This window comes from Conger conger, chromosome 14 (assembly GCF_963514075.1).
Source record: "Conger conger chromosome 14, fConCon1.1, whole genome shotgun sequence".
Classification (NCBI taxonomy): domain Eukaryota; kingdom Metazoa; phylum Chordata; class Actinopteri; order Anguilliformes; family Congridae; genus Conger; species Conger conger.
In genome coordinates this window covers 14,510,654-14,533,195 of record NC_083773.1, presented here as the reverse complement: position 1 = coordinate 14,533,195, position 22,542 = coordinate 14,510,654, and the positions used below count along the sequence as shown (strand labels likewise).

The 22,542-nt window shown below is 41.6% G+C and overlaps 1 protein-coding gene across 2 annotated transcripts in view; it reads right to left on the bottom strand.

Moving 5' to 3' along the window:
• rad18 (RAD18 E3 ubiquitin protein ligase) overlaps positions 1-22,542 on the bottom strand; it is a 46,077-nt gene that overhangs the window by 840 nt on the left and 22,695 nt on the right. Inside the window, exons 10-14 of one of the 2 annotated variants that reach the window (XM_061220544.1) lie at positions 15,311-15,433; positions 14,454-14,568; positions 7,621-7,664; positions 7,205-7,272; positions 4,677-4,761 (exon numbers count right to left, since the gene is read on the bottom strand). In XM_061220544.1, the coding sequence (XP_061076528.1) occupies positions 7,268-7,272; positions 7,621-7,664; positions 14,454-14,568; positions 15,311-15,433 (287 nt within the window). In that variant the 3' untranslated portion in view covers positions 4,677-4,761; positions 7,205-7,267. Of the gene's footprint in view, positions 1-4,676; positions 4,762-7,204; positions 7,273-7,620; positions 7,665-14,453; positions 14,569-15,310; positions 15,434-22,542 lie in introns of those variants that run through there. The other variant, XM_061220543.1, reaches the window with a different exon arrangement.

Sequence of the window (22,542 nt, the reverse complement as noted above, 5' to 3'; positions counted from 1 at the left end):
ATTACCATTTCTGAAAACATTTTGGCAGTGCCACAGATCCCTTTGATGTCAGGACCCATCCTTTTCCCTGAAGTGTGTCTCAGTATTATTATTATTTTTTGTTAAATTAATTTACACCAAAGGCAGCTGGTTCTTGGGTCCGTAATCTGCCAAACCCAGGGTCACCTTTTTCACTTCACCATCGGACAACTCAATTTGTTACAACAGATGGTTCTGTGATACAGAAGTAATCAGGAGGAAGCTTTTAGGGAAGGAGTTGTGTTTTATCCAATTTCCACCCTGCCTGATATATTGCAGGACCACACTTTTTCCTCTCAGTAGCATGTGAATAACTTTAAACTGAAAGAAGAGTGTGCCTACTCAACCAGAGTGGCACAACTGGCCCTATGCCACAACCCAGACAGTGAAGCTCATTTTCAGTATGAATCATCTCCTTTCCTCCAGAACCAAAAACATACAATAACGCCCTTCTTCTCAAGCCTTTCCGCCAGATATCCAGCTGTTAGTACTGGACATATAACCTTCTTTTGATACCCCCACATTTAATCTACTGCATCTTCTCTCTGCAGGGAAGGTGCTGATGGAGGTGTGTTTGTGCTAGAATAAACAAAACCCATTTTAACATTTCCCCCTTTAAACAAATCTGACGCACATCTAAAGTCAATGCTCAATTACTTATTAAATTAGTTGTTCTAGGTGCCATTAAACAACTAATCTCACACCATAATGACAAAGCTAAATACCAGTCTGTATTGCTAATTTGTTTAAGGGGCTTTGATAAAGAGAACTAATGGGCACACATTTAAATCCATTTTTCTGGAAGAACAAACAACTACAACAAAAAAACCTAATGAGTACAAGTGTTAAAAGCAATGGAACATTTGGTCCTACTTCATCATGATATGCCACCAACATCACTTACCACCAACTGTTCTGAGAATGCTTTGTCTCCTGAGTGTGTGACCTGTTGCTGAGATGAGAGCTGTCAAACTACAGCCCATATAAAGGCCCGAACAGATAAAGCTCATGAAAAAGAACATGAGTAGACACGGCCATTTAAAACTAAAGGACAGTCCATAAAAGGGAAAAGAACTGGGTGAATATGGGGATGGGGGTTTCCAGTTCTCAGCTCCCGAGTCAATAGTTTGAAGATTACCATTTTCTACACGTACGACTTAGGGTGGGACAAAGACTGGTCTTATTGAGCACAATGAGAAGAAGAGAAGAAGAGAAAAAAACAAGCATATGGAGTTTGCAAAACCTCATTAGAATTATGACTGGAAGACAGTTCTATGGTGAGATGAGACCAAAATTGAAATGTGCTGGCCATACACCCCATCAATATGTTTGGCAACAAAAGAGAAATGCATCCATCTCAGTCACCAGACTTCAATCCAATCAAAAACCTGAGGTCTGAACTGAAGTGCAAACCCAAGGATACCAATGACTGAAAAGTCCTGCATGGAGGAATGGTAAAAAATCCCTCTATACGTGTTCTCTAACCCATCACAAATTATAGGAAGACTTGTGGCTGTTGGCACAAAGTATTAGCTAGGGGTGCCAATAAACCAGTTTTTTGGGGAAATATATTTACTTATTGAAAAATGTAAGATGTTGATTCCACTGAATCATTAATAAAGCACACTACTTCAGACATGTTGGAAAATAAATCTTATGTCAACAACGATTAAGTTACTAGTTTACAGCATTTTTTGTAATCACAGTAACAATAACTACTGCCAATGTTGCACACAAACGTCCATGCTCACAAATGCCAAATTTATTTACATTTAGCCATGGTCCATTAACCTTTTCCAAAAGCTGTTGGTGTTTATTCGACGTTTAACGGTTGCTCCTTACAAAAATATGAATAAATGTCTTCGGCAAATGAATGCGTCATAATTTCTGTGAGAATCATTCATACCGTGCTTTGGCTCTGAAGCAGTGACATTCTGTGAGAGAGCCTTCTGTAAACAAGCAGAGCTGTAGGTGTCCAGGCTTTATGTTTGTTTATGAAAGCAGTGATGTCACAGGGCACTGTGTGAAACCCCACCCTGTAACAAAGAGATGAAAACAGGCTGGAGAAACAGCCAGGAGGACAGGAGGCTGTTGGAGCAGCAGCAGACGCATGCAGACACACAGCCCAGCGCTGCCCTGCTCAGTCCTGCACGTGTCGGGGGGCCGCGGCTCCACGCTCAGGTGAGCGCGTCCGCACGCATATCCAGCGGTTGCCAGGTTTCCTGGGCCGCGCGTCGAGCGCGGCTCGCTGGCCGCGGGACAGAGAGGGCAGCCCCAAACCCAGGTGTTTTCATTACATCCCGGTGAACCCTCTGTGTATTTGTCTATGGATGTTTTGGCTGAGGAAGAATTTCTCTCAAGTCTCTTCTGCGCTGGATAACAGACAGTTCCGACTGCTTGTCAAACTAGGGAGCTGCATACTGTGCCAGAACACACGAGAAGCTTTATTAGCTTTTACATTTTAATTAAGTATTCCAATTGGAAGAGAAGGAGGAGGAGGAGGAAGAAAAGGGGGTGACTAGATTTCAAGCCTATCCTACCAATGGAGTCAATGAGGGCAGCGCCCTGGCTCATATTCCTACAGCAGGGTCTTTAATAAGCACAATAATATTATTGTTCCTTTTACTATTATTATTATTGTTATTATTAATATTATAGTAATACATCAGTGCTGTTTCCAAGCCCTGCCAAAATGAAGAGTGACATCCACTGGCCGTCTTTTTTAGCTACAGTAGAACTGAATTCTTCAGGATCCATAACTACCGTTTCCAGCATATACATTATAAATGAAGGCCATCACCCCCACTCCCCCTCCAGGGGTGACGGAAAATGAAATCTGATGCATGAAATTCTTCTATTACACAAAAAAAAAAAAGTGCAAGAGTGACTCTGACATGAGAAGAATGGTAATTTGACCAAGGGAACATTCCCACATCAGTGGGAAAACAGTGGGGGTTTAGTCATTTAGTCATTTGGCAGGGTTACCGTAGATAGATGAAATATAACCACACCACATTGGTCAGTCAGTGCAGACAATGGGGGTTAGCTACAGTGTCACATACAGTCACCTCCAAATATATTGGAACAGCAAGGCCAATTCCTTTGTTTTTGCAATACACTGAATATTTGGGGTTGAGAAACCGATAGACACGAGACAAGAGTCCAGAATTTCAGGTTTATTTCCAGGTATTTACACCTTCATGCATTAAACTACTTAGAATACAGCACACCTTTGGTATCAGACCACACAATTTTTAGGTGAGACAGGTGGAACAGAGAGTATGTAAGTAAATGAAAGTAAATCAAAGTTAATATTTGCATAATAATGCATAATAATGCATGCTCAGTTGGTTTAAGGTCTGGTGATCGACTTGCCCAGTCTCCAACCTTCCACTTTTTCTCCCCAATGAAGCCCTTTGTTCTGTTGGGGGTGTGTTCTGGGTCATTGTCTTGCAAGTTTCTCCCAATTATTTTGGATGCATTTCTCTGTAATTTGGCAGACAGAATGTTTTTGCTACTATCGTGAGTTCTATCAGCAATAAACCTCCACACTCCTTTCCATCACTTTGGTACAGGTTAATTTTGGTCTCATCAGTCCATAAAACTTTGTACCAGAACCTTTGAGGTTCATCTGTACTTCTTCGCAAATTGCAATCTTGCCTTCCAATTCTTACAACTGATGAGTGGTTTGCATCTTGCGGCATAGCCTCTATATTGCTTTTCTTCAAAAGGCTGATTGAGATACTTTCACACCTGCCCTGTGGAGATTGCTTGTAATGTCACTGACTGATGTTTTGGGGTTTTTCTTCACAGCTCTCACAATGTTTCTGTCATCAACTGCTGTTGTTTTCCTTGGTCGTCGTGTTCGATGTCTGTTGATCGATTTCCCCCTTTTCTAAGCTTCAAAAATAGCTTGCTTTTCTCCAAAAGACAGCTCCCTGGTCTTCATGTTGGTTTATCTTTTCTAACACAGCAAAATTTCCCTTCCGTGGAAACACAACGATAGCACAGCATCTCAGCTACAGACCCCAGCTACACATATGGAACATTTTACGGCCTGTGGCATCGCATGAAAAAAGCTCTTTGCACACGTTTATGGTTAAACGTGTTTTTCTGCCGCAGCTGAATGAGACCTGGAGCCCTCTCATCTCACCCAAGCAGAGAGAAGATCCCTGAAGTGGAATCAGAAGAAAAACTCAGGAATGCAGGACTGCCGAAGATTTACGCAATAAGCATTTCTGATGGCATGACTCGCACACAAATAACCACCGGATTTTCATACACCCCAGGGCCAGCTTTGTTGCTCAATTTCTTTCGCATCTTAAAGGAACAAATGATGATTGTACTGCACGTCTATGGAAAATTTGAAAAAATCATAACGTCCTTTTAATTAAATCAGCGTTCAAACGAGCTGCTCACAGCATTAAGAAACGACAATATGTGGAACTCTAGTCCCTCTTGACTTTATTAGTCAACAGCTGTGTGCACTAACACGATCATAAGCAGAGCAGAGGGGCAGCACTAGGTCATCATATCTCAGAAATATGAGTGCAATATGAGTGCAACATTACCATGTTTCCATCTCCTGCTGCTGTCCATACAGGGAACGGTAAATAATAGATTTTCAGCTTCTACAGAAGAGGGGCAGGGCTGTAGGAAGGGCATTTGATTTCTGCTCCAGGAGTCACCTTGAACAGGGACTTTGGGTCAAGACAGGGCTCAGTCAGCCTGACATCTTTAGCTCTGAGTGGAGGTGGAGAGACAGTTAATTAAAGCCCTGGAATACAGATGTACACGGGCAACGTCACAGCACATGACATGAATTATAGAACAATATGTCTCGCTGAGCAGCACTAAAAGTGATGTTGTGGGCAGGAAACAAACTGGCAAAGTGCAAAGAGCATCCATTCGATGATATACGGGAACCAAACATCTGCGTTTTCATGAGAAAAAGAAAGTCTGGAAATGCAACTGACCCAAGGGCATACTGAAGGATACTTGACTTCGATATGACTTGTTCATTGTAATAAATTTAGTCTGCTGCCAGCCTTGACCTCGATGATGAAAACCATCACTATGGACATGACTGACCTTCCGTATCACCCAGAGAGAGCAAACAAGCTGTCAAAACATTGTGAGACCAATTGAGGCCTTCCTTTCATTGGACACCAGAAGGGCACATGACTGATAACCATCCCAGCTCAACACTCACTTATTTCCCAAAGACACCCATGCACCAAAAACATTTAGCATATGTTCACTGTAGATGGAAGTCATGTGCATGACCCTGCATTGTTTGGTGTTATAAAGTGAATGCACTGAGCAGTGGGGAAGATTGGTCGGATTTAAGACTGGACCCCAAAAAAAAAAAAAAAAAAAAAAAAAAAAATGTAATTACTTGAACCAGACTGTTGTTGCCATCTCGATCAGTGATGACTCATGTGTTTGCCCATTTTAAAATTGATTTCTGGAGCAGAACAATTTCATCCAAGGGCTCTCGCACCAAATTCAAATTTCCCACTGATCAAATAAAAATGATCATCAAACACAACACAAGCTATTTCCAGCATCCAATGAAAAATGTGTCCATGACAACCAATCGGATAACTACAGACAGAACACGACATATATCCTGGCAACGCACATCCTGGCAGCAATATAAAAAAAAAACTGCAGTTGCTAAATGGGCTCGAAATTCATCATCTCCCAAAAATGATACAAATTACAGCGCTTTTATCTCTTGGAGACTTCAGTAATTTGTACTTCAGTCTCCAAGTAATCAGATCCAAGAAATCCAAGAGAAGTAATCAGTGGCACATAAAAGGACTGCTAATTGGTTGATGAAGGATTGAGGAGTTTGAAGAAACCTGGTAATGCCTACCTGTGCAGATGGTATCATGTTCATTAGAGAGTTTATATATAGTTATATATATATATATAACTGTTATGCGACAATACCCGTGATGTCAGAAGTATGCAAGCTGAACGCGTCAAACTAGAAAGGTAGTTCTCACAGTTCTGTATCGCCACGGTCATGAGTATGGACCGCGGCCAAACTGAAGCCCTGTAAAATCACTCCTGACACACGCCTTTGTGGCAGCTGCTGGGCCCCCACTGGCCAGCTGTTGAGCCCATAACCTCCAACAACACAAAATGGTAGCGGGCCATAACTTGGATGCAGTCATCCAGTAAAGATCGAGAGCTGAGCATGTTGGGGATACCATGAACCCGAGGGGTTACTGCCGCCCAAGAAGGATGATGGGTCCGGATGAGGCTGCTACAGGCTGACCCACACATCCCAGCTGCCCTGCACAGAGCTGGAGGTGCCCCGGACATCAAAGACCAGCAACCCGAGGGATTCCATGGAAACCGTAAGAAAGCTATACTGTATATTGAGTCCAGATGTTATGGAAAGGCACAGAGGAGTGCCCAGCTAAACAAATCTGGGTCTCAGCACTATCAGCCTGTGGGGACCTTCCAACTCAGCTCCTACTTCAAAATAAGAGTTTACCACAAATACCAAAACCAGAAGAGACGCTGTCCAAAAAGAAATAAAAACACCCGCGCTAAGAGTTTTACAAATAATACAATTTATTTCTAATAAGATTGAACTTTTCAAATGTCATCTGCAGAAAAAAAAAAAAAAAAAAAAAAGAAATCTAAAAACAACATGTGGTTTCACTTTAAGCCCTTTTAAGTTCACACACTGACAATGCAGTTCAATTCCAGAAGAAAAGGAGGGTGAGAAATCTGTTTTCTCTCTCCAGCTCAACTGCATGTGCCAGGATCAGAATTTCCACTTCAACACCTGCACGACTCATTCGGACTCCAGATAAGCAGAATAAGATCAGGAGAGGCCGGTCACCACCTTCCAGCTTATCCATGTGGCCTAATTTTAAGAATCCTAAACTACCTACATGCACATTCATACAGGGCAGCCTGTGGCATATTTTTAAAGAACTAGGTTTATAACCTGGAGGTTTTAGGTCAAATTGTCAGTTTATCCATTGTTGTCATGCCCTGGAGCAAAATATCTCAGTAAACACCAAGCTGTACAAGTGAATGTGTAAATAAAAATATATAAATCATGCCCGTTTAAAAGCATCTCAGAGTTTTAAGAGGCAAACATTGAGTCAGACTGAGAAGCGCTTTGAGTTTCTGCTCGCTGGATTAGCCTCACATGTACCTGGTCAGTTCCACAGTGCGGGGCTGTTGAATTTGCTTGATCTCCACGGTAACAGGATGGACTTCAGACTGTTGAGAAAACAGATGACTCAGCTCTATTTGAGCATGGATTCAGATGGTTTGGAAACAGAAACTCTACAGCCTCTCCTGCAGTGGACTTACTGATGTTTACAGTATGTTTAGAGAAAAGGGCAACATCACCCCACATTCTTTTCCTTAAAATCTGTAATCATAGTCATCCAAACTGTTGTTGCAACAGGATATTTGAGTCAATTAAATTTGGCCGATTTGCTGGAGATTTTGTGGGCTGAGAGGACTTGCATGGAATGTGCCTAAACAGATTCAGATGAATGAAAAGTAGTTCATGTAAAACAAGGCTAATTAGTGAGCATTAGTCAAAATGAAGAAATAACTTACTTGTGTTCCTGTCAGCCTCAACACTGAACACATCTGAAATGGAGCTGGAAAAAAAGGCAACAAAAAACACAGTTTATAAGCGTTTAAATCACCCTTGCTTTTATTTCATTTCAGCAAAGTAAGTGAAATGGAGTGTTGGCCTGCTCTAACGCCAGCTAAGGCCACCCCAAGCAGAGCAACAAGCAGCTGAGTTCATCGGACTGCCCCTGCAAGAGTACGCCAAAACCCTGCTGGGCCAGCCATTCAACTCCAATCACCAAAACAGAGCATTATGAGAGGGTCTTACCACTGAGCATTATGAGAGGGTCTTACCACTGAGCATTATGAGAGGGCCTTACCACTGAGCATTATGAGAGGATCTACCACTGAGCATTATGAGAGGGCCTTACCACTGAGCATTATGAGAGGATCTACCACTGAGCATTATGAGAGGGCCTTACCACTGAGCATTATGAGAGGATCTACCACTGAGCATTATGAGAGGGTCTTACCACTGAGCATTATGAGAGGGTCTTACCACTGAGCATTATGAGAGGTTCTTACCACTGAGCATTATGAGAGGATTTACCACTGAGCATTATGAGAGGATCTACCACTGAGCATTATGAGAGGGTCTTACCACTGAGCATTATGAGAGGGTCTTACCACTGAGCATTATGAGAGGGCCTTACCACTGAGCATTATGAGAGGTTCTTACCACTGAGCATTATGAGAGGGCCTTACCACTGAGCATTATGAGAGGGCCTTACCACTGAGCATTATGAGAGGGCCTTACCACTGAGCATTATGAGAGGTTCTTACCACTGAGCATTATGAGAGGGTCTTACCACTGAGCATTATGAGAGGGTCTTACCACTGAGCATTATGAGAGGGCCTTACCACTGAGCATTATGAGAGGGCCTTACCACTGAACATTATGAGAGGTTCTTACCACTGAGCGTTATGAGAGGGCCTTACCACTGAGCATTATGAGAGGGCCTTACCACTGAGCATTATGAGAGGGTCTTACCACTGAGCATTATGAGAGGGCCTTACCACTGAGCATTATGAGAGGATCTACCACTGAGCATTATGAGAGGGTCTTACCACTGAGCATTATGAGAGGGTCTTACCACTGAGCATTATGAGAGGTTCTTACCACTGAGCATTATGAGAGGATTTACCACTGAGCATTATGAGAGGGTCTTACCACTGAGCATTATGAGAGGGTCTTACCACTGAGCATTATGAGAGGGTCTTACCACTGAGCATTATGAGAGGGCCTTACCACTGAGCATTATGAGAGGTTCTTACCACTGAGCATTATGAGAGGGCCTTACTACTGAGCATTATGAGAGGGCCTTACCACTGAGCATTATGAGAGGGCCTTACCACTGAGCATTATGAGAGGTTCTTACCACTGAGCATTATGAGAGGGCCTTACCACTGAGCATTATGAGAGGGCCTTACCACTGAGCATTATGAGAGGGTCTTACCACTGAGCATTATGAGAGGGTCTTACCACTGAGCATTATGAGAGGGTCTTACCACTGAGCATTATGAGAGGGCCTTACCACTGAGCATTATGAGAGGATCTACCACTGAGCATTATGAGAGGGTCTTACCACTGAGCATTATGAGAGGGCCTTACCACTGAGCATTATGAGAGGTTCTTACCACTGAGCGTTATGAGAGGGCCTTACCACTGAGCATTATGAGAGGGCCTTACCACTGAGCATTATGAGAGGATTTACCACTGAGCATTATGAGAGGATCTACCACTGAGCATTATGAGAGGGCCTTACCACTGAGCATTATGAGAGGGTCTTACCGCTGAGCATTATGAGAGGGTCTTACCACTGAGCATTATGAGAGGGCCTTACCACTGAGCATTATGAGAGGTTCTTACCACTGAGCGTTATGAGAGGGCCTTACCACTGAGCATTATGAGAGGGCCTTACCACTGAGCATTATGAGAGGATTTACCACTGAGCATTATGAGAGGATCTACCACTGAGCATTATGAGAGGGTCTTACCACTGAGCATTATGAGAGGGTCTTACCACTGAGCATTATGAGAGGATTTACCACTGAGCATTATGAGAGGGTCTTACCACTGAGCATTATGAGAGGATCTACCACTGAGCATTATGAGAGGATCTTACCACTGAGCATTATGAGAGGGCCTTACCACTGAGCATTATGAGAGGGCCTTACCACTGAGCATTATGAGAGGATCTACCACTGAGCAATATGAGAGGATCTTACCACTCCACATCGCATTGAACATAACATAATCATATCCCAGCGACATGCGCAGCACCCACTCCTGAGCTAAAATACTGGAGTGTCACTCAGGACCAGACAGACCACTTGTGGGGTCAATACATGGGCATGTGTAGCATGGCAATGCAATCAAGGTTGAGAACAAATCCATAACATCCATGCAAGAACACCAGCATACAAGCACACGTGAGCATGTGCGCAAATTGACTCAACAGTCTATTATATTACTCCGTAATCTTCTTCAAGTCATTAGAACTGTGCCTCTACTTTTTTTGTGCCTACTTTACTTTTTCCCCAATAACTGCCACACATGCCCAACAACTACACATGAAGGAGATTCTTCATCAACAGTAGAGAGCATCTGAGGAACTGGATCAGTAAATCATTATGAAAAATGCACATACGAACAGCAATACATACAGCAGAGAATTAACAGGCACATGGCATGGACCCAAAACTGAAAGAGCAGACCCGGACAAAGGAAGCCGTAACAGAACATATGGAGACCGGTCACCTCCCTCGCCCTGCACTGGGAGAATAAAGGCCCGAACAGCACAGAGACCCGGGTGAGCAGAGCTGGCGCCCCTCAGTGGAGCCAAGTGGAGGCAAAGCAGAGGGCAGGAGCTCAAACGGCACACGTGGAAATCATTGTTTTCCGAGGGCTCGTCTGTAGACGGATTTTAGGAGCTTGCAGACAGCGTATGGGCCGCGGGGTACGTGGTGCGTAGCCAGGAGAGGGACGGGGAGCTGGTGGACAGGCCCGGGCTTTGAGAGGATCACACGGCGGCGCTTCCGTAATGAAAAGCACAAGAGGAGACGCGAGGGAGGACTCCCACACGGCAGGTCTCCGGCCACGACCTAACCGGGCGTGTGAGCTCTGTAACACGGCCTCGGGGGAAGGCTGGGGTGGAGCGGGGAAACAGAGTCCCACTTCACAGGCTCTCCCATCAGCTTCAGCACACAAAGGGCTTAGCGCAAAAGCGCACACTGTTTCAGTCTAAAAAAGGAGCTACGCTGAGAGCTACTGCTGCCTGCCATCAGTGCTAATGCAGGGGCACACTCAAGTGGTGCCATCAACACAATGATGCTGCTACAGTAATATGGACCTGTGAGAGGATAATGTGTTACACAGGAAGCTATAGGAGCAAGTAGAGATGATCAGGCAATCAATTAGGATTACTGTAGAGAAGAACACTGGAGACAGAGAGGAGGGGAGGGAGGGAGGGAGCAGAGGAACAGACTGAATACTGATTAGCCTTCATCTTTATCTCTTTAGCATTGCAGACTACCAGAAGTGGGAGAAGAAATACAATCCGACACAAGAAACACAATTTACTATGTGCCAAACAGAATACAGCTGACTGCTCTATGCGTATATTCAGTATTCTAACCCTATAAAACAGCCAACCTACTGGCACAGATTCCCAGCTTTACCAAGCTGTCAAAACAGGGGTACTGCAAGGTACACTGGATGTACAATGAGTAAAATATCATGTGCATGTTAGGACAAAATGTTATGGAAAGAATTTGTGTTAAAAGGGCTAAAATCATAGCCAAGAGAAGGACATTTTATCATTAAATAGAAAACAAGACATCGGCTACAGTAGGAAGCGCAGCAGATAAAATATACAAATATAGCCATGATTGAAAATATAATCCAAAAAGATATTTACAGCTTCATGTTCAGGCAATGAGGTGTGCAGTTTCAAGCAATCAGCAAGTTTCATACTTGTTCCCTAAATTAAAACATTCAGTAGACATAAATAACACCTGAGCACTGTTCAGTGGAGTGTGGGGAAGTGTTCTGCACATTACACTTTCAAAAAGGATTGATGATCAGCACCAGTCAATGACAGCTACAAGAATGGCCACTTATGGAATAGAAAGAACTGAAGCCCTCATCCCCTGCCTGGAAATCAAGACGCTCATTCACAATGAATACATCTGAAGAAGAGTCAATCAATGATACCCTTAATATTAATCCAGATCATATAAATGTATGGCTTCTAAACGAGCACCATGTATTAGACAAACATGAAGCACATTTTGGCATGGGAGAAGACTGCTCTTCATCTTAGTCAAACATGCTGGCATTCGTCTCTCAACAAGTCTTCAAGACCACTTCAGAAGATCAGGAGGGGAAAAGGTTACGGCTTTGGCAGTTCATAACTCCCTCTCCTCAAGACAAACTGCAAATCCTTTAGCGCAAGCGTAATCAAAGGGAAATGAGATGCGGGGTCATTTTCTCAACACTGGGACTTTAGAGCAGCTTTCTCAGGAATGAGACTCACTCCGTTCAACGCAAGGACCAAATCAAACAACCAATCTGTCACGCTGGATTTGGCAAAGTGTAATATGGATATATTAACGTGGATAAAACCGTGGAAGGGTGAACCTAGGGTGAACCCAGCACTCACTAGGACATTCCAGTGCCTGCTAGTTATCTGCTTAATTATTATATTTCATTTTCATATTTTCAGTTTCATGACTTAAGTTGTATTCACTATTTATCAAAAATTCCAAAGAATGGAAAAATGTTTTTTCAAAAGCACTTAGTGTATTGCTGGAGGGCCAGCATACAGCATTTTACATTACAAACACACATTTTTCCCCGACTTAAAAATAATCGGTTTTATGAAATTGGACAGATTCCCAAAAAAACATCTCCTTGCCCTCATTTCATTATCAACGGTCTTACTCAGATAATTTAAATCAACGCGGACGTACTGTATATGCAATGTGCTGCTTTATCTGTAATGCTTCGCAGAGACTGGAGATGTATTAGCTTCTTAAAATTAAAACTGCACGCAGACTCTGACAAGTAAACAAAATACACAAATAAGCATATAGTATGAATCTATAATGGAAAAGGGATTAGCATATTCTGGATAATATGTTGACTTCTAGGTTATGTCATCATGGTAATGTGCAGATGTAAAGTTGTATTCATAAAAAAATAGATCTCTCTGGGCCTTTGTAAAGTTTTAAGATGTAAGTAAAGTCCGCAATGCCGGCTGCTGATGTGAACAGAAGGACATTCTATTATCAAACTCTCACTTCAAGGGCTCTGATTCCTCAACCAACCAATGTATATACACATATATAAATATACCCTAAAGCCATTAAGTCTTTTCTTGTTACACAACAAAATATCAAACTGTTGAGTGTTTTCCAAGCCTCAGATCCATCTGTGAAAAGATTAGGCACTTTTCCAAAAAATGATCCGAAAAATAATGTTTGGCTGGAGGCCACGATCCTTGGCAAACATGGCAGGCTGAGTACGGCAGTGAGGTCTCATTACCAGTTTGTTTTTGGAAGACTAATATTGAATTTTATTATTCGATGCATCCATTCAGAATAAAAGCCCACACATTATTATTTCAATACCACCATTAGAGATAAAGGACTGGGTATACAAAAACAGATTATACGCACAGAGGAAACAAATGCCCAGTTTAGTATCGCCCAGGGAACAGACCCCATACCTGCCATTTACAGTACTATCAACTAAGGAAATCTTTCCATGCGTTATCTCTAGTGCCTGCTGACACAGTCAATCAATGGGAACCAGCACAAAATCTGAACTGCAGAGAGCTAAAAATGACTAACAGTAAAGAAATAACCAACGTATTAAGTCAAACTGGGGATTCGTTAAAAAAAAATTTATAAAAAAAAATTACCAATACCAATTTTTATTTGAGTACCAATAATGCATTTAAACATATAAAGCACTACAAATACATTTTGATTCATTCATTTTTCAATTTTGAGTGTACTATTTAGCATCTGTCCCTGAATGTGGTGCTCTAACACAGGAAAACCGTGAATCCAATGCGGAAGTAGAATCCAAAAAAAGGCTACAAATTCAGCTCCCAGAACCAAATAACACTGCCTCGTTTGGTAGCACAGGTAATTTGACTTCATCCTTGATTATTCATAAATCCAAGGAGACCGGAGCAGAAAAAATCTTGGGGGATTAAAGGCCTCTTTGAAGCCCGTTTCAAAGTCACTGGGAAGCCATTAACACAGTCACAGGCGTCTTTAGTGCATCCTTCTCCAGGGGTCCACTGAACAACATTTTACTGCAAAGGTTTTGCTCCATAAAACGCATCTTTGTAATTACAAAAATGTTAGCTTTATCTCACCGAGCAGTTTAATGTAATTTGTCAACAAACATAAACACGGCAGTATGTTTAATGATGTGCTGCCTGATTCAGTAATGTCACAGTCTCAATGTCAGACTGCATTTGGTTATGCAAACAAGGCCAGGCAATGGCCAATGAATAACCCCTAAACATCATATTCTAGAGGCATCACTGAAAAACATGCACCATGTTCTGTACTTTACAAAAATGTTACACAAATCTGTGAAACTGTCCAAAACTTTATTCTCCTTTCATATCATAATTCCTGTATGTACTGAAGGTATTACAATCAATAAACATAAATCTGTACTTTGGATGACACAGGCATACGGTAATGTCGCTGCCAAAAAAATATTGAGGATTGGTGCTGATGAGGATGAGGATGATGCCAAAGACTGATGAAGGAGGAAGACACGCTCGTACCTGCTGACTGAGACGTCACTGAAGGTAGGGCTGAGGGGTGGCGGGGGGTCCCTGTCCTCTGCTCGATCTTCAGAGACGACCCTCAACACGCACGGGGCTGTGTCACCAAGCTCATCTGCATTTACACATTATTTGAAAATAATAACACATAAAACTACAATTCAGTTTGGAATAAAATATCAAAAATGTGCACAACTTAAAAACAACAACAAACCATGGGCTTTTTACAGTACTATGAAAAAAAATAATTAGAAGGTTACGATTATGTATACAAACCCACCATTTTGCAGTGTGTTATTTTCCTGCATTTGCCTTCTGTGAAATGGCTGAAAGCATTTTACTTTAAACCATTTGAATGTTCTACAAACCATTTACACCCAGTGGAACTCAATGTCACCCATTACAATTTGTAATTGCAGAAAGCATGGGAACGTAATGAAAAAGTAAATTATACTTACTGTAATCTAAAGTAAAACTAAAATTTATGGACATGCAGACTATATACACAAAATATAATACTCCATTTACACAAGTTTTAAAATGGTATTTTATAAATGCCAAACCAGTTTTAAAAAATGCAAGAAAGATTCCAGGGAACACCATTAAAGTAAATTCTAAGAATGCCACTTAAAATCTGTCTCCTGATTCACAGGAGAGCTCTGATAATGTGACATACACAGAGCCATATACTGATAATACAAAAGCCCTCATTACCCATAAAAGCAACTGTTTCTGAATGTGAAATGGCTTACAAGACCCAGAATTTCATGCCAAATTGGAGAGTAACAACAGCTGAAGCAGGAACTGAAGCTCTGACCCCACTGCCCTGTTCGGTATGTTGAAGCGCTCAGCTATACCTGCGGGACACTCTTCACCTGCTCCTTCCGGCACCTCCTCTTTGACACAAGCCTTCTTGGATGCCTCCCAGTGACCTTTGACTTGGTCAATGAGGCGAGAAAACTCAACACTGTGCTGCTTCCCTGGAAGACAAAAAAGGTCACAGAATCTTACTCATAAGGTGGATAAATCAGCCCAAGTGTGGTAAGCCCTGGTACCTCTGGAGACTTCAGAACCATAAAATTTAAAAGGTATAACAGTGGCAGATTAAAGATTCACCATCCAACCAAAGTTGAATACAGTACATGGGCATTTGCCTGAGGGAGGGATAAGATGCGTTTGTGCATTAGGCAGTCAGAAGCTCAAAGTGAAATAACAAGCCAAACACCTAGCATTTAGCTAATTAAAAGGGGAGAGTCTAAACAGCTGAGTGAGGAGACGTTCTGGAAATTCTCTGAAAAGCATATCTTAGCAATGGTTGGCACAAACAGGTCGAGCAGGGACATGTGCAGCACAGTTAACCACACTTCAGTTAGCACCTCGTTCTGTTAAGTATCCACCAACATACTGTATAATAGGCCATGAAATACAACAAAGCTCTACATCGGTTTTGTGGCTGTCCATCCAGTCAGCCTCCATATAGTCTGATTCAAATCAGTGCAAAGCACAATAAAAAAAATAAAAAAAACAAAGTTCTAAACAAAGTAACAAAAATAAGAACTTACACCTTTATCTGCAGTGTGCTTGTTTCATCTGAAGCCCTTGAAGGCAGATAATATACATGCACATGCATTTTTATTTTTAGCTTGCCTCTAAAAATGATTCATTAAGATTCCACTGGAGTCACGAAGAGCCTGAAAAAGAGCTGATGCTCTCAGACGGTGTGATACACACACCTCCCATAAACAAAGGCATGGTCTCCCGGGCAACTCCACTGTGTGCCCTGAAACCAACATTCCTCAGACTGACTGGAAAAATCTATTTTACTGTGCTTCTGCAAAGGGGCTATCTGGCATTACAGGGCACACACTACCTTTATATGATTAAAAAAAACATCAACCAGGACAGTGTGTTAAACATATGGTTACAGGTAACAGTGTACACAATGCATTCTCCGATGTGTGGCAAAAAAACTTGGTGTGACAGGCTGTACAGAACTGCAACAAAAATGTGCTCTTTTTCAGCTTAGAACTGTCTGCAAAATGCTGTAAAATAAAAACACTGTTCATTAAATATGAATGTGGTTGTTTAACCCCATCTGTAGCCCCATCTGTTTCTTTAAACACAAGCCTGAAAATGATATACCCAAAATAAAAACAGGCATAATCCTGGTATCTTCTGAAAGGTACTGTTAGCCTTGGGAGTTTATTGTCCAAGAGTTTAGAGTCATTAAGTTGACTCATAAGTAATCTAAATATTACTGAAACAAAGCAACAAAAAGCCAAACACGATGGAAGTTTTTTGTTGGACAAGTTTTTTTTTTTTTTGTGCATACAAACCCTTCTGGCTGTGCCTGGTCAGCTTAGAAACACAATGGAGCTAGTGCCTTAAGGTCTATCAAATCCTGGTCCAAATATCATGACAATACCACCAAAAATGAGTATTCTACATATTCTTTTCTAAGCTCGGTGGTTTTTCAAAACGGACAGTTGGTAACCAAATGATTATATAGGCCTTTGAGGCATAATAATATAATAATAGTAATAATAGCTACATTTCTATAGCACTTTTCCCAACCCTTTCACAGCTATATACCCGACACTCGGCATATATATAAAAAAAAAATTAAAAAAACATAAATGAAACAAAAACAGTAAGTCAACACAACAGTAAAATACAATAAGGGATGCAAAACGGCAAGGCGAGACTGTGTGTGTGTGTGTGTGTGTGTGTGTGTGTGTGTGTGTGTGTGGAAGAAGGAAGTGTATTAAGATAATCTCCCTTTCCCCCTGCCTGTGACCCTCCCCCTTGCACTCTCCCTCCCTCTCCTTGCTCTCCCCTTGCCACCTCTGGAAGATGGAATTTATTATTCAAAATTAGGCCTTGGCATTTGACAGTACATCTTTATTTGATTTCTGAAGTCATCTGATTAGCTTGAACAGACCTCAATGATTAAAGGGGCGGTTCACACAAAAATGAAATTAAGGTACGTTTCCAAAAGGTACTATCTATCTACATGGTTTGAGATTTCATGCATTTCCTCCATATCCACTGCAGCTCACCCTGATGCTCAATGCACCGAAAATGCGCGCTGAAAAACTCAAACAGCAACGTTTCCAAATATAATGCCACAGTTGCATCCTCAGAGCTTAATATGTACATGCTTTCATAAACTACTTCTACCAAAGACATACCCCACAAAGAGATGGCTTGGTATGAACCACATCTCAGGTGTATGTCATGCAGCATTAAAAAAAAAAAAAAAAACATTTTTTAAAGAATACTTTGGCATAGTTCGAAAAGAAAATACAGCACATTCACTAACGTATGCCTTGCAACTATTAGCAGAATGCTTCTTTCCTGAGGAACCAGGAAAGTCTGATACGAGGCCATGTTAGCCTTCACAAGAAACATGACAAATAAAACAAAGGCCTTTCCAAGAGCTTTACAGCTCATTGTTTAGACATTCTAGATTTGTCCAAATTGAAGAACAGCCTACATCTGAAAAAACAGATGTTACATCTAAAAGGAATAATGATGCCAGTAGGCAGAACAAAAGGCTTACACTACAGAAGATCCAGACAAAGCTATTAGATTAGGTGTGTAAGAGATAAATAAAATGAAGCAACCAAGCTTATAACCAAAGCAGATGGATATTGTTTGGCAGTAGGAAAAACACAACATTAAATCTTTGTAATCAGTACAACATGGTTTTCTTTTAAATGCAATAAGCATGACTATGCACAGTCTCAAAAGAATTGTAAAAATAAATTTGAACTTAAAAGAAAAAGTTGTGTAATTATGATTACAGTCATGAAGATTAAATCATTCAACCATTACCACTGCAGAGAAAGGAATGGAAACACATGTAATTTCATTGCTCAGCACTGTTTGCAGTAAAGTGAACCAAAACTCAATCACATTCCATGTGAATATAATTTCCGCGCATTTCTTTTAGACAAAAATAGCCCAAATCTATACCTAGTAACATTACATTGCAATGATTCATGTCATGATAAGTAATTTCATCAAATACAGCCAATTCCTATTCCCAACTGCTCGGCATGTTCAGTTGTATGTGCTCCCGCTAAAGAGACCTGATGTTCAGACAAGGACTTATTGTCTGAGCGTACACCAGCTTGCACATGCAGTGTAAATGGCATAATGATATGGTGATCACTTGCGATCTCAGCCATAATCATTCTGCACTTCAAGAGCTGAGGAAGAACAGACATGTACTGTCTGCACTGCTCACGCAGTAACACACACGCTAAAAGATCAATAACAGGCTAGGCTGAAGCACTTCAACCATGTCACCAATTGCTGAGAGAAACGAAGCGTGAAGATGAAGATTGTAGGGAGCTCAGGGATGAAGATTCCAGTCCTTATCAGCTGTTATTATAAAACGTTGTTCAGAGTTGCTGCTGCGCTCTCCCTCCCACTTCATAGTAGGATTGCCCACAGGAGCATGACAAACCTCACAATGCACAATACGTACCAAAACTAGCTTTAAATAAATTAGACGCGTGGCAGTCTAACCCTGCGATATTTGACCATTTACTCCAATATCACTCAAGCAACTGGGAGAATTCAGAAAGGGGCATGCACCTACTGCTCAGAAAGAGCCTCACACACCTCCTATAAACAAAAGCAGTATCTATTGGGTGAGTGAACTATCTCACACTGAAACCAGCATTCCTGGCAGTCTGGAAAGAATCTAATTTTCCGGTGCTTCTGCGACGGGGGGTAATCGGGCATAATGCAGTACACATTGCATTTTTCTTTAATAACAACCATGACTCAATATGCTGCATTTGGGTTTGTTAGTGTGGATTTAAGCCCAAGAACACAAGGGAATTACAGACTAGCCTTCAGACACAAGGCCAGAATAAACAGAACCAGTTCCTGCTAACGGGTCTATGGGTTTGTTGATATGCAAGCCCCAGGCCAGCATTTCCTTATTGGGTTTTTTATTTCACGTAAACTCACCATGCCCCAAACAGAACACAGGGAAACGGCCGCTTCCACCAGGAGTTAACGTCCGTTTTAACGGTATTTTTCTACTGAGAAATGTGGTTTATGATTATGGTTGCTTATTGACCATCTCAGACACTAAAACACTTGAATTGGACCAATAATTATACAGAAAACGACAAATAATTGCACAACATCCCTGTGTTCGAAAAGCTCACGATGGTCCAAACACTGGCGTATAAGCTTGCCTGGTTCGTAGTCTCTCGTTAGCAACAGCTTCCCCACCACAATGTCACAGTGGAGCACTATTACCATGTTACTGTATGCTGAAATGGATTGTGTATGTGACTCCTAGTTTTTCTGAAAACGAAAGGAATTATACTTGACGCGCGCACGCACGCACGCACGCACGCACGCACAATCTGGAAGTAATTTTTTTGTTATTTGTCATCAAAGTTGCTCTGTTCGGAACATGGTGAGCTAACTTGGTGTTCGGAAAACGTTAAGTTTACGTTACAGTTTATATGCCAATAAAATAAAATAAGCATCTGTGCATGGGATATAAGATAGCTTACATCCATTACCATAATACCCTCATCTCTAGAGGCCCTTTAAATATTCAACACAAAAATGGTCTTGATTGTAAATCCAGCAAGTGGTCCACGGAGTCCAATTCGATAATGATGTTGAGTAACGAGGAAAACAAAAACTTTTTAAAAACAAAAGCAAATTGAACCTGGTTAAATAGTAATTACACTCTAGATCACACATTTTTAGCTGTAAACATGTTTGTATGGCTACTTTATAATGAAACCTTTTAATCCATGCAGTTATTTAAACATTTCTGAAATAATATAATTTGGCAGAAAAAGCAGGGAGAACTGCATCTTGGCGCTGTCCTCTAATGTTTCCTCTAATGGGAGCTTTCCACTCCCACACCAATCGTGATATCAAAGTACCTCTTTAGAGGTACCACAATGTCATATAAATGCCAATCAATATATCAAACCAGAAAATTGTTGCCGCACACATATTCGTCCATTTACTTTTTAACCTCTCATTTTCAAACTTGCATTAGTCAGATAGGCAACAACTAAAGATGAATGCCCCACAGGACCTTATTGGTTAGAGAATACTTTATGAAAATGAGATGGACAAACTTTTTTTAAAATTTTTATATTGTGTTGTAGGCGGAGCCAGGCTGAAACAGTGAGCACTGTATAAAAGCAATGCAATACAAGGACAAATTTTAGACTAGCAACTACAGTTACTGAAGACCTAATCTAAACCCAACCTAGTGAGAAACCTAATCGATACCAAGCTTTTTGTTCCTTGTAAATTCCTTGTATTTCATTATGAAATGCACAATTTTTATGCACAAATGTTTTTTTGTTTCAGAACAAAGCCCTCAGCACAGAGAAGTAATGTCCCATTCTCAAAGCAGTTTCCCACCGACAGTACAAAACTGCCCACTGAGCTGAGTCACAGGGGACACCTTCCAGAAGCCAAGTGATGTATTCACAGGTGCTGAAATCATCTTCCTAATCATCAGCTATCACTGCTCCGCACCCCCGGCCCACTTTTCCCGCCAGCGATGTCATACAGCAGATAGCCATCAGTCACCAGCTGCCTGTGGCTGCAGCATGCATATAGATGTACACAGATGTCAGCCATCAAAAGGCAGGTGGTGATGGAGATCTCCCACTTTGCATGGGCTCAGCTCTTCGCTGAGACAGGAGGAAGATTGAATCTGCCACTCCACTTATTCCCCAGATGTGGGGACCAGTCTTTGGGAGCCCTTGTATCACAACAAAAGCTCATTAGGATGCCATTCAAAATGCTCTGATTTCAGAAGAGATGAGGCGATTAAAAATCATGCAGAGTAAAAAAAAAGAATAATAAAACACAAAAAAAAGTAATCGCACTTGAGGGGTGGGGGCCGGACGGTGGTTGGACCGTCTGATTCCCTAGGACAGCAAACAAAATCAAGCAGACAAAATCTCATATTTTATTTGAGTCCTTTTTTAAGTCCTGCTGCTATGGCAACCAAACACAAAAAAGTTCACAATAACAAGCAAAAAATAAGCACTCGCAGCACAATGTAAGCTAATGGAGGAAATGTGTAATTTCAAGGGCATTAATTGACAATGTAGGAAAAGCACGGCGAGTCAAATAAGGAAAATGCTCGATAACAAGCCGTCACTATGCCCTGATAACAAGCTGTCACCAGGCTCATTTGCCAATGTTTCATACTGCGCTGTTTGGACGTGTAAATCCTAAAGCTGTTCATGAGGACTCGCCGATTACAACAGAGGAAAACTCAGCCACCTAAACAGAGGCCGAGGAAGGCAAACCTGGCAAACAAAAAACAACAAACCAACACGGGGCTGTGCTACTGTTTACATGGTAACCGCAACAACCTGTGCGGTCCAAAAGCCTACACTTACTGACAAATTTTACAGAAGATCATGTCATTCGCCCTCAGGTAGAAACTAGCAGACCACACAGAACTACATGTACAGTACGTACTCTGCTGCAAGACAGATGCTTAACATCTAGCACATGCAGGAGAAGGAGACATACAGGTCTAATTACAGCACGTCCATTCTCACATATAACCCCAATGCAAAGCACTGGCTACGGCAGGGAGGGATCTCAAGCATAGGCAAAACATTTCACTTAAGAAGCTCCATTAGGGGCTCAAAGTGTGACAGATTAAAACCATACAAAGCTAAAATTGGCTTCGCTTTCAGAAATCGAGATAGGCGAGTGTTTTCCCAAGCATTCTTCCACAGTGGTGGCTACCAACCGCCGAGTAAAAGCTCCTGTCGCAGCTGTGCCCACAGTCGTTTTTAAAATTAATTGAAGGAGAAATATTTCTTACCTTCATAAGAACCACAGGCATATTTCAATCAAACATCATATCTGCTGCTTCAAGGATGTTGAAGAGCACTCCAAAACTTCAAAAGGGCCCCGTTTTTAAGGTGTTGAATAATGGCACAAGGTGAAACGCAGCTTGTTAGCACAATATTAGCTAGGAGAATATGTTGAGGCGGGTGTCGCTTTCTCCACTTTCTTTGTTCTGTATTTTGAGCGAAATAGAGAGATGAGGAGCGTT